Source organism: Biomphalaria glabrata, chromosome 1 (assembly GCF_947242115.1).
Source record: "Biomphalaria glabrata chromosome 1, xgBioGlab47.1, whole genome shotgun sequence".
NCBI lineage: Eukaryota > Metazoa > Mollusca > Gastropoda > Planorbidae > Biomphalaria > Biomphalaria glabrata.
In genome coordinates, this window is record NC_074711.1 from 63,096,904 (window position 1) to 63,112,856 (window position 15,953).

Genomic DNA, 15,953 nt, shown 5'->3' on the forward strand with positions numbered 1-15,953 from the left:
CTATCTGATACCTATCTGTTTTAAACATTTTTAGATTAGTTTGTCATTTTAGTTCTTGTGTTTGTGTGTAATGTTATCATCACAGACTTGAGGCTAAATTTTGTTTGTTAACAGTACTCTATAAATTAAATTATTACTATTATGATTTTTATGATAAGATAAATAATAAACTAAATAACGAAGTCTGCAAAGTAAACAAAATTCTGTTGTTTTAGCATAAATGTGTGGATCTTCATAATCTAAGATCACAACAGTGATCCCAGCAGGTGCAATTAGCAGATGCTACCAAAACTGAATCTCAATCCTGACACTTCTGTAGTACAATGTGAATTTTAAACTTTTTGTTTTTAAATATGAATATAAAGAGTTCCAGCAAGATTTTGACATGAGATCCATGCATTTTACAGCCAAAGTTTCATCTTCTAACCTTCTTAAAGCACAAAAATCTTTTTTACTTTTTTAAAGAAATTTTTTAAATTGTAAGATATGAATATCTCTACAGACGCTGCAATTTTAATTACAGATGCAAATTGAAGTACAATGTTATAGTTGATTACCTGGATTTTTGGTTTTAACATGCTGTGACCTAGTGTACATCCGGGAAGGTGTTAAAATAACCCGTGGCCTGCTACTTGCTAACTCAATGGGTTGGGGTGATTTCGGCAAAATTTTAACAGGACTTCTTTGGTGATGACACAACATAGTAGCTTTCTTCTTGAGCAAGAGAGCTGCCGCTTTGGTTGGTGATGGGGACTTGGCCTCAAAGACAAATGACTTCGGTAGTATCTGCCTTACCTGTTTGTTAAGTTCTTTTCTTCTAGGGCTCATTTTTGGTAAAGGTGTGTATGATGTAGATGGTGTGTCAGGTTTGGGGGCTAAGGACCTCAGTTTTGTTGGAGTTTTTGCTTCTAAGTCTTTCAGAGATGTGGTGCTGTGAGACACAATTTGATTACTGACACGAGGTTGGGTTATTTTATTTACAGTTTCTTGTTTTTTGCTGCACTTCACTGACTTTCTTCTAGAATTTTCTTTTTTGGCACAATTTTTGGAAGTAGGTGAACTCTGATTTAGAAAAACAAAATCACTTTGATTAATCTCCCCTGATTTAGAAGTCATGTTATAATTTTCTGAAGAAACTGATTTTTCTTCCTTATTATCATTTAACTGTATTGGATGAGGCAAATCATTTGAAACAGACTCAGTGGTTCCACTAGAGAAGGCCTTTCCATATGTTTCAAGCAAAGTATTCTTTTGTGAGGATGATGGATTATCAGATTCTTCTATAACTAGATTCATTTCATGATCAGATACACTGTCACTTAACAGGTGTAATGAGGTAGTAACACCTGGGCGACAAGCTTTTAATGTAGCGTCTTTGTCTGATTGACTCTGGGACCTACTATTTTCCAGATGACTAAGATTATTTCCAGCCTCTGACACTACAGGTGCTTGTGCAATAGAATTAGCATCTGAATTACTTTTCTGGGATGCAGTATGAGCAGCATCAAAAGCAGTAGTAAGGTTCCTCACAATGGGATGTTTTGTTATTGTCTGGTAAGGAGTTGATGTGATAAAAGGCTCTACTGAGCTCGTTGACTGAGAGAGATCAGGTGACTCTTGTATCCCACAAGACAACATTGTCTTGGCCAATACATCAGGGGAAGAAGGGCTGACATTTGCAGGCCTCAACTCTTCATCAGATATTTTGTCTTTGTGTTTCTCCACAGCAGGTTTCAAGCAGAGCTCCATCTGTGATGGAGTGGAGTTAAATGCCTTCTGAGAACTTGAGCCACAAGAATTTGAGTCCCAATTGGCTTGGGCTACAATGTTCTGAGCAATGGCTGGAAATGGAGAAGGGCACAACATCTGGTTTGATGCAACATGTGCTGATGTCCCAAACTGAATGAAGATCCCAGAGACTGGTGGCATGGAATTGGGAAGAATGATGGTTGGTAATGTTTGAGTTCTGCTATCTTCTAGTGATCGAGCTCCAGAAGTTAATCTACAATACAACAAAAAAATTGTTTATTTTTAATGAAAATTTAAAAAAAAAAAAAAAGGAATTAAAAGTCATAAAAAATCTTTTAAAATTTTAAATAATCACCTAGTCATATTTGATCTCCGCTTTGATTTTGAGTTGGCACCAGGACTTTGCGACACAAATGACTTAAATAAGAGTAAAAAATATTCGAATTAACCAAAATTAAAACTAGAAAACATAATAACTTAATTACAAAAGATTTTTCATTATATAAAATATATTATAACAATCGTACCTGACATTTTTTCAGGGTCAGATCAGCTGTCTTTTTTAAAGTCTAATGATAATAGAAAAAGAAAATAAATATGTGTTATAGAGTTCTATATAAAGTCATATTGAAAAATAAAGCACACTATTAATATTGCAATGATAGAAAAATGGTTAACAAAAAAAAAAAAGCAAATAATTAAATAAATAAATAAATAATAAATAAAAAAAAAAAAAAAAATATATATATATATATATATATATATATATATATATAAAGAATAACAAAATATGTGTAAAAAATTATCATAAATAAACATTTAAAACAAGGTCAACTAAGGTCTATTTTTTTTTTGCCAATATAAGTTCTTAAATGTTATTGCTTAACTCACCAAACACCACATGGGCAAATTATCTGAGATCTGATCTTTAGGAGCCACTGGACAATATTCATCCACAACAGGAGTAGGAAAATCATCTGGAAGTTTTCCTGTTTTTTTCACACTCTGAATTTTGTAAATTTAAATATTATGAGCTATATTTACAAAAACTATATAAAATCATTTTTCAAAATGTTTCTAATGATGTCAAAAGTCAAAATATTGAGTATGCTATGATAAAGCTTAAGAAAAGAAACAAAAGACAACATCATATCATAGTACCTTGATAGGATTATCTCCAACTTTTGGAGAGGACATGAATTGTATACGAAAGTGAATCTGGTTGGCATTTTTTCCTCTTATTAGATATTTATGAATCAGCTCAACTGGATTAACATTCCTACAATACTGAAACTGTTCCAGGCCTAATGCGATCAGACTAAAAAAAAAACATTCATTAAAAGTGATTAATTTCAGAAAGTAATTTTTACCAGAAATAAATGGGCCTAATTATTGTATTCTATAAGGTGATTCTATGAGTTAATAAATTTTTAACTTGTTTTGCATAGTCATGTAAAACACTGCACTCATCCTTAATCTTCAGAATCGAAGACATTGCCATTAATTAGTATGTTTAAAATAAAAAATGTGATATGTAACAGGTTAACTTACTTGTCTTCGCTTGGCAGAAATTTGTTATACTTTCTATCAGTTTTATTTTTTCCTTTTTTCAAAGTTGGCAGAAATGAGGGATAGATAAAGGCTGTACTGTTATAAACAGCTTTTTGTTGCAATTCAGTCAAAGTGCATCGTACTTCTATATTTAGTTGAAAGATTTATAAACATTTAAAGAAAATGTTAAAACAATGTGTATATAAAATTATAATACAAATCTTGGTAATTTCACATTTTTACCATTTCAAAAGCAGTAAGATATCTTAACATAGTTTGACTTTTAGCAGTAAATAATCAAACACTTATATATATATATTATATATGAAAAAAACACAAATATAGAAAATAACATAAATTAAGAAGAAAAAAACACCTGGTTTCCATTGTATAACACTTGGTTTTTCTAGGCCAGGCTTGTCAGGCAAAAATAAAGACTTGTCTTTTAGAAGTTCTATTGCAGGATTCAGATTACAAACATTATAAATAGATCCTTGACCAGAAGAAGAGTCAAGTCGAAACTTTTCTAGCTCAAACTACAAAAAAAAATGTCACAAAATGAGAATAATTCAATATTAATTATAATTTAAATTAATAATAATAATTAATAACAACCATAATAATTAATAAAAATTAAATTAAAAGTTGTATTTTTCAATGACGTGAATTCCCTTATCAGTCCACTGTAGAATCACTTAAAAAGGACATGTTCTTACCAGCATAGCTTGTGGAGAAGTTGCATGCTCAATTTGAAACTCTTGACCTTGAAATAATATAAAGCTTTGAATCAAAAGTTGAACATGCTGTGAATAAAAAAAAAAGTCAATGTAGTAGACAACTTGTATTATACCACTGACTAATGTACCAATAAAAAAAAATGCACAATTTCATTATATATATATATATACTCCAGCATTCAACGCAGGCTATGCACTATGCCCAGTGATTTGTATATACTGTTTATTTTTATCAATAAACCCCCCCCCCCTTTTTTTTTTTCTTTCTTTTTTTTATCCACTTTCAAGAAATCAGTAGGAAGACTAAAGACTTCATTGATCTACAGATATTCAGTGATCTTGAAAAAAAAAATCTCAAGTTGGTTTCATTAATTGTTTTTGTTTATTTCAATTGTTGTCTAGATCTGCATTGTTAAATAGAAAAATCATTTTTGGTAAATTTAAATTTAATAGCTTAGTTGTTCTAGTAATAACAGGCTAAATTTTCATATTTTTTGTTCACAGCTAGTGGGACACTTAGTGATGAGTGATAAATCAGTCTTCCTTCCTTTAGGAATATAATATAGATATATAGCACTTTGAGCCTACATTATGTTAACAGAGCTATACAAATTCAACAACTATCCGAATTATTATTATTGTATTAAAAATAGTAAGGCCTTTAATAGATTCTGGGTTTGATAATTTATAATATACACAAGCTTTTTAAAAAAAAACAATATCAAACAGCAACTTTTAAGTATTTATGTATCACTCTACCTTTCTCAAATTATCTTCTAACAGAGCTAATTGTCCTGGGGTAAACAAACTTTCCACTTCTTGGCTACATCTGTTGAGAGTTTAAAAAATAGGATAAAAATAATACTTTAATTTTACTTTATATTTTACTTTTACAGGGAAGATATCGCAGGGACATGTATCTTCCAGACTTCTCTTATCTTTCCTTTCGTTCTATATCCAGAGTAGCTGGTGGTGTAGGCTATCATCATGATGCTTTGCCCAAAAATTTGTTAGGTCCTTAGTAACCACCATCCTCTGATATAAACTTTCACAAATATTTTTTCTGGGCATACACTTTGAGAGGGTCTGACCTTAATATTTGAGAGTAGGAATAAATGTGGTGTTCATAAAGCTCTCATTGGTTCCAATGCTTTTTCACATAAGCAACAATGCTACATGAGGGAAATTTGGAAAATCAGAGGTATTTCAGCTTTCCAGACCTCAGTGCAGTGAAAAGGTTAAATAGGAAAGTGAATACAACCACAGCAATTTTGAGTACAATGTACATGGTAAGGATATAAGAAATATTTGCTAACCTACTGTCTCAAATATGACATACCACATGAGAGTTGCACTTTCCCAGCTGTAGAAATTTCATGATTAGAGGCAGTATGTAGTAGGAACATGAAGGAATCTGATAGAGTGACTCATTTAGACAAAGCAGTCAGTGAAGAGCCTATTTTTCATTTCTGGCCACTATGTGAAATCATTTACTTTGACTCAGGTCCAAAAGGTTTACAACCTCTTTCTGAAGTCTAGTTTCTATCTCTCTTTAACACATACATTATTTGTTGAAAGCTATTTTTAGCACTACAAAAGTTGTTGTATTGTATTACGAGATTTATATCCATTCTGGGGTACACTCCAATGCCAAGATTTGTTATTTATCAACATTTATTAGCACATAATGTAATGTACAAGCTTTGTCTAATCCTTTATATTCCTTTGTAGTTGTTTCAAGCTTTATGATAAATGGCTGACAAGTGAGAATAATAACTCTTTGAAAACCTTAGAAACTGCTTCACCATTTTGAAATTTGAATAATATGCACTGAGGTTTCAAGGGACTGAATTTTAAATTTCATGAATTTTCAGCACTGTTAGTGCTTGTTCCTGTGCTCAATCTGTCAACTTGATTGACAAATTATCTCCATCCTCTCATACATTTGTATATATGTTTTCCAGTAAGTGAAGATCATATCCTTTGCCCATGCTAAAATCTAAAAATCCTGCATTCCAAGATCTATGTAAAGATTTCCATGGATACCTCTGTGCATATTATTCAAATTTCATTGTGTTTAGTTTACTTCATGGTGATTGCCACTTAGGTCTTTACTTTTATGTCTTGAATTAGCTTTTACCGCCTATCAAAGATGATTAGCTTAACCAGAAGGTTCAGTGTCTTTAGTTCAGCATTTTATTTATTAGGATCATAAGATTTTTGTAAATGATTTGTGATTCTTAAGATTTATAAGTTCATAAGACAAATATATATGGCTCCGTTTGTCTCAAAAGGCAATGGATGCACCCAAATGAGTCACTGGTTTTGGCTTAATCTTGAGACGGGGCAGAATCTAGTGTGGCTAATCAAGCCAATTCTAGAACGGCAGACTTTGCCACAATTCGTACATGCGTATGCCTCTGATTTAGGGCTAGCAGACAGAGCAGCTTTCTTTTTATCCCTCTTGATTAAAGCCGCTTCAATTCTTTTATTCTCAGCAAGGGTTGTCCCAGCACGCACAGTCTGTCTCCATGCACTCCGGTCTTTGACTATGTTTTCCCACATACTTTCGCTGATGCCTGAGGCTCTCATGTCTCGCTTGCAGACATCTCTATATGTTAGTCTTGGGCGGCCCTTGGGTCTGACTCCTTCCACAAGCTCAGCATATAAGATATCTTTCAGGATTCTACCATCTGGCATGCGGGTGACATGTCCGAGCCAGCGTAATCTTCTTTGTGTCAGGAGAGCATACCTGCTGTTCATATTGGCCAATCTTCCTGATTGGAGACATGGTCCCTCCAAGAGATGCCCATTATGCGTCTCAGGCAGCGCAAGTGGAAACTATTCAATCTGTGCTCTTGGTACATGTATGTTGACCAGCTTTCACTGCCATAAAGGAGAGTGCTCACAACACAGGCGTTGTAGACTAGGATTTTGGTCGCTGTGGTCAATTTACCATTTTCCCAGACGCGCTTGGAGAGTTTTGCCAATGCTGTGGTAGCTTTTCCTATCCTTTTTGTCAGCTCGATGTCTAAGTCTAGGTTACTGACAATTGTTGAACCCAAGTAGGTAAATTCCTGCACCACTGAAAGGGTGTGGTTCCCAATTTGTATTATAGGTATTCCTGCGACGTCTTGTGCCAGGATTTCGGTCTTGGAGAGACTTATAGTAAGGCTAAACTCTTGACAAGCAGCTGCTAAGGCGTTCACTAGCTTCTGTAGACCTCCTTGTGAGTGAGATACGAGTGCCGCGTCATCGGCAAACAGCAGCTCCCTTATCAAGATACGACGCCTTTTGTTTTGGCTTTAAGACGTGCCAGGTTAAAGAGCCTTCCATCGGATCAGCTATGGATGTATATTCCGTCTTCCAGGGATTTAAAAGCACTGGATAGTACGACTGAGAAGAAAATGCCAAATAGTGTAGGGGCCAGTACACATCCTTGTTTTACACCGCTCTTAATGGAGAATGGCCTGGAGGAAGAACTTTCAAACTGAACGGTGCCCTACATATTTTCGTGAAAAGCTGACACTAGTTTTCTGAACTTATTTGGGCAGCCGATTCTCTCTAGTACAGCAAACAGACCGCTTCTGCTAACAAGGTCAAAGGCCTTGGTCAAATCAATAAATGCTATGAAGAGGGGCTGCTTTTGTTCTCTGCTCTTCTCCTGTAGCTGCCGAAGAGAGAAAATCATATCTGTTGTAGATCTACCTGCCCTAAAGCCACACTGCGACTCTGGATAAACACGATCTGCCAGGATCTGTAATTGCTTTAGTAATACTCTAGCAAAAGCCTTTCCGACTATGCTAAGCAGTGAGATGCCTCTGTAATTGTTACAATCAGAGCGGTCGCCTTTATTTTTATAAATTGTAACAATGTTGGAGTCTTTCAATTCCTGGGGGACCATTCCTTGTTCCCAGCACAAGCTTAGCAGTTCATGGAGTGGTTTGATTAGGGCATGTTTTCCAGCCTGAATTACTTCAGCAGGAATGCCATCTCCTCTGGGTGTTTTCCCATGTGCAAGCATGTCAATGGCAATGCTCAGCTCCTTTACTGAGGGCGTTTAAGATAATAATATATAGATCTAGTTTTAAAAAAGAAGTGATTTGATTACATATAAATATAATTTTAAAGTCCAAACTTACACAGTGTCATTGTACTCCACAACATTATATTGCTGCTGATGATGATCATTTTGCACAAACGTCTGATTCACTTCATAAGTGAATGATGCTTCATGTTGTCCAGGCTGGTTTGTACCTACATTTTGATGCATCGAGACAGGCTGAGGTGCTTTAAATTCAGTAAAAACAGATGATGAAGTGCATCTGAATTCTTGTAAATGGCCACTCATGTCAGGAACACTGGCCACAACCTGGTGAGGCAACAGCTCATCCTCAAACATGTCATTGAGTTCATTCAATAGAGAAGTTAGCTCTTTCTCTGAAATAAAATGATTTCATCCATTTCTAGATTAATGAAAATAGAAACACATGAAATAAATATAGAATAATAAATTTCTCAACAAAGCAGCAGAAAAAGTTTGACTAAAAACAACTTACTAGTAATCTGAGTGGGTTTATCAAATCTAAAATCTTCCATGTCTGGTTTCTCCCTTTCTGCCTCAGCAATATAATTAAACTCAGGATCATTGGCATCAGCATCATCATCAGTGATTGTTTCATCTACTTGATTAGAATTCAAAAGGGAAAAAATTAGAGGTGACTAAATGTAAAAAATAAGTTATTGTACAGCCAATTATAGTCTAAACAGAACTTTCTTTTTCAGTCAATCTTAAATAAAAAATACTAAGCAAACTTTGGAAGTTCAGGTATATGAAAAAAATATGTTTTGTCTGCCATGAATGTAGGAAAGACCAAGGCTAATATTATTGCTTATGATAACATATTAGCTATATATGTCACATTACAAATAAAGTTGATGTTCACTTGTATATATTTAATATTCCACTTTTTTTTATATCTGGGCAACATTTTCTCTTCACCAATAAACTTCCTTGTCTCACTATATTTAGCTTACTGCTTAACATCTCTTCATCGAATTGTGGAGAAGAGCCAAATCATTTTAATAGCCCATGTCTAATCCCCATTAAGATGGATTTTGGGAATCATTAATACCCATAACTACCAACATGGCCAAGCCATTACAAGCACCATTGACTGTTGATAGTGAATATATTTGAAGAGCCCATTGTGTACCTCAATTTATCTTCCCAGCTGATTTACAGGATAAGATGAAGACAGTGCAGATATAAGTAAGATTCCTGCTAGGCTAAAGAAACTACTTTAATAAACCTTCACTTTGTTTGTTTTTTAATTAAAAACACCCAAACTGACTCTCACAATGGTTGAAGTAGTCTTTCCAATGCACTTTTTAGTCTCTACTTCTAAAGATTGATCATGTAGGATTGCAAAAACCACCAATCATAATAAATTAATAGAAATGGAGGAAGGTGTTAAGGATGTTGTCTCAGAATGATGAGTAATAGCTCTAAACAACAGACTGGAGATCTCTCACACTTTTGATCAATATCTGCCAGATGTCTGGTAACCTTAGGTAAGGCCAAATTGGTTTAATGTTAGAGTTAAGTGTTTGTTTTTACCTGTAGGTTTACAAAGAGAAGAAAGAAACTGGGCCCAGTCAGCATCCTCATAAGTATTGTCATACAAATCTGGAGTGATATCTGGTGCTACAAATGCACTTTCAATCTCAGTGATAGATGTACTGGTTAAAGGCAATTTGGACCTTGTTCTCAATGCAATGGTGTCAACCTTTTGTCATATAAAAATTAATACTTTATAAAGCAACATTTTGTAAGCAGTAACAACAAATTAATTACCAACACTGTGCATGAAAACAAGTAAGCAACTGAATTATGTTTTGATGTGATTGGATTAAATTATAGCTTTTATAAAGATCTACTTTAATGCTTATAGGATTAACTGGAATTAAATGTCAAAATAAAACTATTGAAGAGGCATTGAGTTTTATTTCAATTATTACTTATCTTGTTTCCCCTATTACAATAAATACCTACCTCTTGCTCAGTGCTGGGATTAACACTCTTGTTAAATTCTGAAACTAAATTCCTTGGGGTTCCCAGTTGTAATAGTTCACCTTGAGCTGGTTGGACTGGTGTTGTTGATGTCTAAATGTTACAGCAAAAATATGACCAGAAAGGTTACAAAAATGTTTATTTATAAGTTTATTCAAAATGCAAAAATATTGAATTATATTATTGTTAAAATGGAATTATTGGCTGTGAAATTTTTTTTGTTGATAAAATTGTTTGCAAATATATATATATATATATATATATATATATATATATATATATATATATATATATATATATATATATATATATATATATATATATATATATATATATATATATAAATATATATATGTTACGTCTCTCCTACTATCCAGACTCTCTTCAAACTGCACCACACGACACAACGAACTTAAAGAACCTCACAACTCAGGGCAAAGTATCAGTCAGTTTAATTTCAAATACATCACAATTGGCAACAACATTAACACTGTCTTTACAAAAACCTAGTCTTGCTCCACCTGACTTCACACACTGTGCTGGTTCTCGCCTCGTACTGGTCACATTGCGAGGTAACGTGAAGTGCAGTCTTTCTGACACACTCGCTCTTAATAGTGTCTCTACTGGCCTTCTAGAATTGAATGGAACGTTCTTGACCACTCAGAATGATCACAATCGCTGTGACTTGCGTGCGTAATATTTACACACAGGTCATTGCCGAACTGGCGTGTACTGTCACTGGTCACAGTTGACCGCTCATCCTGCGCTGGACTGGGGCGATTTGGGTAGGCTAAGAACACACACATCACTACCCCATCTGTGTCATCACCAGGTTGATAACAATATATATATATATATATATATATATATATATATATATATATATATATATATATATATATAGTAATATATATATATAAGTATAACAGAGCCCCACTTTGCCTGCAAGAGGGTAGGGGTGGGGTTGACAACGCTATCTAAGTACTTAAGTTGCTATTACTTATATAATTGTTAGTTTCCCCCTTTTATATATATTTTATATGAATACTATATTAGTATAAATTTTTCACTCTTATGCATTTAGTCATCAAAGAGATACATTCTGTAAGGAATTTGGACTGTCATCTTAAAGCCTGTTCAAACCTTTCCCACTTCCATCCTCTGCTGTCCTGCAGGAGATTTGTGCTAGGATGTAATATTACTACTTAAAAAATCATCAGATCTACACCTAGAGACATTTTACTGTTGAGGACTTGTTACAACAAATCACTTCCTGGTCGTTTGGTATAGGCTTCAGACTGTCTTCATAATGGTCATCTGTTCAAACCCTGCCCTTTTCTATCTCATATATATATTTTTTTTTTTTAAAGTCAACACAACATATAAACCCTCACTGATTCTTCAAGAGTATTCCTAGTGATAGGGGTAGAGGGTGTTGCTGGGCAAGGAGATCCAAAGTCACTGACTTGAGAAGACACCATACTTTCATCATCATCACTTTCATGACACTGAAAAGTAATGAAACATAGACAACAACCTAATTTCTTCATCACAAGATGTTATACTATTGGCTCATTATACTTTTTACATTTTTGTAGTAATTTAAAGAGTTAATAGCAAAAACATTTTTTATTAAATTAGATGTACTATAACCTAAAAAAAAAAAACATTTATGTAAACCTCTTCATCTTTCTCTGGGTTGTATTCATCATCATCTTCTTCCTCTGCAAATTCTACATCTAATATGCTAGGACCATCTTTGACTGATTTGATTGGGGATGGAACCTGTTAATGAATATAGAACACACAAGTAAATGTCTCACACAATATTTAGTATTAGCTCTGTTATAATGCATTAGATACTAAAAAATATATAAATATGTATAAATATTTTTTTTATTTCACTTACACAGACTTTCTCCAATATGTCTTTCACTTTAGCTCTTGTCAGCTTGGGTACACACTCTAATTTATCTGGTGTGAAACATTTCTTGGGGGTTTCAGAATTCTTTTGAACACTCTCAGAACTTTCTAAATCCAGAACACTTTTGAACATACTCATCACATGCTCGTTAGTCAAAACATGCTGAGGATAATTTCCTTACATCAAAATTTCAAATATTTCTTTCATGAAACAAACAACTATAATTATAAAGAAATGTATAATGATTGCCCAATAAATTATAAATGGTATCAAAATAAAACTACACTTTAATTTACTTACATGTATGACTGACTTAACATTTTTTGCATTCATTTTAATTTTATCAGCTTTCTCCTCTAGAGCTACATCAACATTTAAGTTTCCATCTTTCTCATCATCTTCAACCTTCAAACCTTCCTCTCTATTATCCATCTGGTTATCATCATTCTTCTTCAACCTTTAAGAATTACAATTGTATTTTTTTAATGTTAAAAAATTTAAAATTTTATGCTCTAGTACATTGAATTGATAATAGAGCAGAGATGCTAATGTACATACAAGCTATAGCCTATGTTCATAGTAAAAACACAACAACATATAAATAAGTATAATATGATATATTAGGATGCAATTTAAACTATAATATAATATGATACATTTAATACTACATCTTAAACTTTGGACAAAGCATATTTTTGAACCATTCTAAGAACCCTATAGACACACATCTCAGCAAAATTCGTTAACAAATTTAGCAAAATAAACTTATGTCACTTTAGTACTGCTATATTTAACCACATAGTCAATTTATGTAATTGAATGCAAAATATTGATTTCTAGTTTTCTTTTTATCAATGGTTCACCTTGACAAAATGTGTTGTTTGAAAGTGGGGAAGTATATAGAAAAGAAAAACAAAAAGAAAGTTCAGAAAGAAAAAAAGCAATAATACAATTTACTTTTTAAATAATTCAAGAAATGAGACAGAAACAAGTTTTAAGCTCAACTCCTCTATTACCTCAACCAAATATCTAACTCTATACATTACAACTGCATCTAATGTATAATAGTTATTAAAAAGGAAATAAATATATTTACCAATCAAAACATTGTCATACCTCTTTGATGGAAACTCATTTGAGGCATTGTCATCTGACATGTGCCTTTTCTTAGGTGTAGTAAATGAAGCTTTGATTTTTAAAAGGTTTTTTTTTGGTGTTCGTTTCAAACTTTTTGATGGTGACTTGTTATGCTGTCCCTTGCGTGGTGTTTGAGACTTATGAGTGGTCTTGATTTTCTGTGAGGCTTCCTTACTACCACAAGAGATGCCAACAGTACTAATATTCTTAGTTACAGATGTTTGTGCTGCAATGTTAATATCTTGTTTAGATTTGACTGCACTCAGTGATGATGAGCTACAATGATCTGATGAATCTTCACACTCCTCGATTCCTTCCATTACTATAGAATGTAATTTTCTCTTCAGGCCTATAATAATAATATATATTATATCATATTTAATTCATGTCTATGTTAATAAAATTACTAAGATAATAGAATGTAAAATAAACAACAAAGTAATCTTTAACTCAATTTCATACTTTTGTTTTAAACAAAGTGAAAGTTAAGTTGACTCATCTGGATTTTTTTTTTTAAAGATTTATAAAAATTTCTAGAATCTAGATCTATCTATATAAAAACAATATAATATAAATCTAGTAGAATGATCTAGATACTAGATTTATTAAATAACAGTATTATAAATGAACTGGCGACACGGATAGAGGTAGCTGTGAGTGTGTGCATATGTAAATGGCTGCGGAATGGGGAAAAAGTCAGTGTACAGCGATCGTCAACCGTGACAAGGGATAGTCCCATAGGAAAATGCTGTGAGATTTGGCTAGAAAGGTCTGGTGATAATTTTTCCAGAAGCGCTCGGGTGACTCTGTCACACTCTATGTTACAATTACAAGGAAAGTTCAGTTAAATTCTGTTAAAAAGAAGGCAGCTGAGCTGAGACCTGAGTTCAGTCCAGTCCAGGCAGTACATTACTCATTACACGCACTGACACAGCGCTCAGCGGTAGTATAACTTAATAAGTATAGTTATTATAGTTTATTGTTTTGATTTGCCAATTGTTACTTTATAATACTGAAGTGACTTTTGTCTTAGAGTTAGAGTCTTAGACTTAGAAATAGAATCTATTATACTGAGTGAGTATTATACTATTAACTAGCCTAGAGTAGTTCCAAAGATCTCTAGATCTAGACCTCTAGTGGCTCTAGCCTCTCGTAAAAAATAGTATTATCTTGAATACTATTCAGAAAAGTCTTATGACTTATTCTTACCAACCACTATAATAGTATAATTTAATACAAAATATAAAGCTTTAGTTTAACTTATGTCTAGATCTTGACTAGAGTTACTAGAGATAATCTAGAATCTAGACTAAGAGTACTAAGACTAAACAGATACAAATTACAAAGATTTCCAATTACAGGAAGTTGGTACTACACTACAGTTTCTAGTCTCTAGTCTACTATCAAATCTTTAATTAAACTTTCGCATTTCTGCCGCGAGATTTATAGTAGATTCTTATACCTGAACACCGACTTACGGGAACTAGGTCAAATTTTTATTTTATTTTTTTATTTGGTGACGGTTTAGCTTACAAAAAAACTGAAAGCAGATTCTTATTCTGCAACTAAAGGACTATAAAAATAGCTGTATTCCTTTGTATTACCACTCATAGTCAAGATTTTATTTTAAAATAAAGTGGGTCACTTCATGCTCCTATATTGAACGCAGTTTTTGGGCTTTCTCCTCAATTGGACAGTGAGCACCGTCATTGTACACCACTATGTAATTGCTAATAAATTATATCTGTGTTACTTAATTTTTTTTAGATTGTATTAAAAGAAGTAGATTCACTTTTGCAATATGTATTTATAGTCTATTTCCTCATATACTCTCTCTCTGTCTCTCTCTCTCTAACTCTATAATATAGAATATAGATCTATATTGTTACGAATCTCACTATCCAGGCTCTCTGCAAACTGCACCATACACCACCAACTTAAAGAACTTGACAAGTCAGGGCTCCAAAATAACGTAAAGGTTTAATGTCCATAAATAACAGCCAATACTGTACAATTGGCAGCACGTAGAACAGTACAAATAGCTCTGCGATAACAAATATCTCTCCGATAACACCGTTCCGCCGTATCAAGTCTTGCACTGGTCTCTCCGTCTTGTTCCGGGCTTGCACTGGGTTCAACAGTTCAGGACTGACTTCACACACTAGGCTCGTTGTGTCGGACTCGATCACAGACCAAGATCAAGACGCCAGCCGTCTCAACTGTACTTGATAGTACTCCGCACTGAACCGTCGTAATGCTCCGTACAGGACCACACTGTTGAACTGTGCTGTAGTCGACCGTGTTCTGAACTCCTGTCGTAAACCCGCTTTCTGAACCGTCTTGACTGCGACACCTCCGCTCTTTATATAGGGTCCCTACTGGCCTTCTAGAACCGGACAGAACGTCGCTCGACCATTCTGGGACGCTCCTGAGCTCTGTTCACGACGCCGATCCTACTCGAACCTTCATGTTGTTAACTCGTCTCGGCCGATCGTCGTAACTCGTCACGGTTGACCGCTCGTCTAGCGCTGGCCTGGGGCGATTTGCGTCGGCTGACTACACACACACCACTACCCCTCTCTGTGCCACCACCAGGTTTATAACACTGCCTCCTCCTTAGATCTGTCCGTCCCGGACAGAATCAACATCATAACATTGGCTGTAAAGTTTCATCGCTGCAGGCGGGGGTCGATCAGTGGCAGTTGGCTTGCCTCTTGAGCTTGATGGAGCCATCCATGTTGCAGTCAGCTTCCTTCTTCTCCTCCAGTTGGCCTTCACCTGT

At 34.1% G+C, this 15,953-nt stretch overlaps 1 protein-coding gene across 5 annotated transcripts in view; it reads right to left on the reverse strand.

Annotated features, from left to right (window-relative positions):
- Window positions 1-14,584, reverse strand: part of LOC106072261 (uncharacterized) — a 29,185-nt gene extending 14,601 nt beyond the window's left edge. The window contains exons 1-19 of one of the 5 annotated variants that reach the window (XM_056006871.1): window positions 14,531-14,584; window positions 13,151-13,520; window positions 12,335-12,491; window positions 12,020-12,196; window positions 11,791-11,895; window positions 11,505-11,618; window positions 10,093-10,203; window positions 9,658-9,826; window positions 8,597-8,722; window positions 8,180-8,477; window positions 4,797-4,866; window positions 4,017-4,103; window positions 3,677-3,836; window positions 3,301-3,445; window positions 2,911-3,067; window positions 2,641-2,754; window positions 2,277-2,318; window positions 2,105-2,166; window positions 558-2,002 (exon numbers count right to left, since the gene is read on the reverse strand). In XM_056006871.1, coding sequence (XP_055862846.1) covers window positions 558-2,002; window positions 2,105-2,166; window positions 2,277-2,318; window positions 2,641-2,754; window positions 2,911-3,067; window positions 3,301-3,445; window positions 3,677-3,836; window positions 4,017-4,103; window positions 4,797-4,866; window positions 8,180-8,477; window positions 8,597-8,722; window positions 9,658-9,826; window positions 10,093-10,203; window positions 11,505-11,618; window positions 11,791-11,895; window positions 12,020-12,196; window positions 12,335-12,491; window positions 13,151-13,491 — 3,880 coding nt within the window. In that variant the 5' untranslated portion in view covers window positions 13,492-13,520; window positions 14,531-14,584. Of the gene's footprint in view, window positions 1-557; window positions 2,003-2,104; window positions 2,167-2,276; window positions 2,319-2,640; window positions 2,755-2,910; window positions 3,068-3,300; window positions 3,446-3,676; window positions 3,837-4,016; window positions 4,104-4,796; window positions 4,867-8,179; window positions 8,478-8,596; window positions 8,723-9,657; window positions 9,827-10,092; window positions 10,204-11,504; window positions 11,619-11,790; window positions 11,896-12,019; window positions 12,197-12,334; window positions 12,492-13,150; window positions 13,521-14,380 lie in introns of all 5 variants that reach the window. The other 4 variants (XM_056006878.1, XM_013232605.2, XM_056006864.1 and 1 more) reach the window with 4 other exon arrangements.
- Between the last annotated feature and the right edge of the window lie 1,369 nt (window positions 14,585-15,953).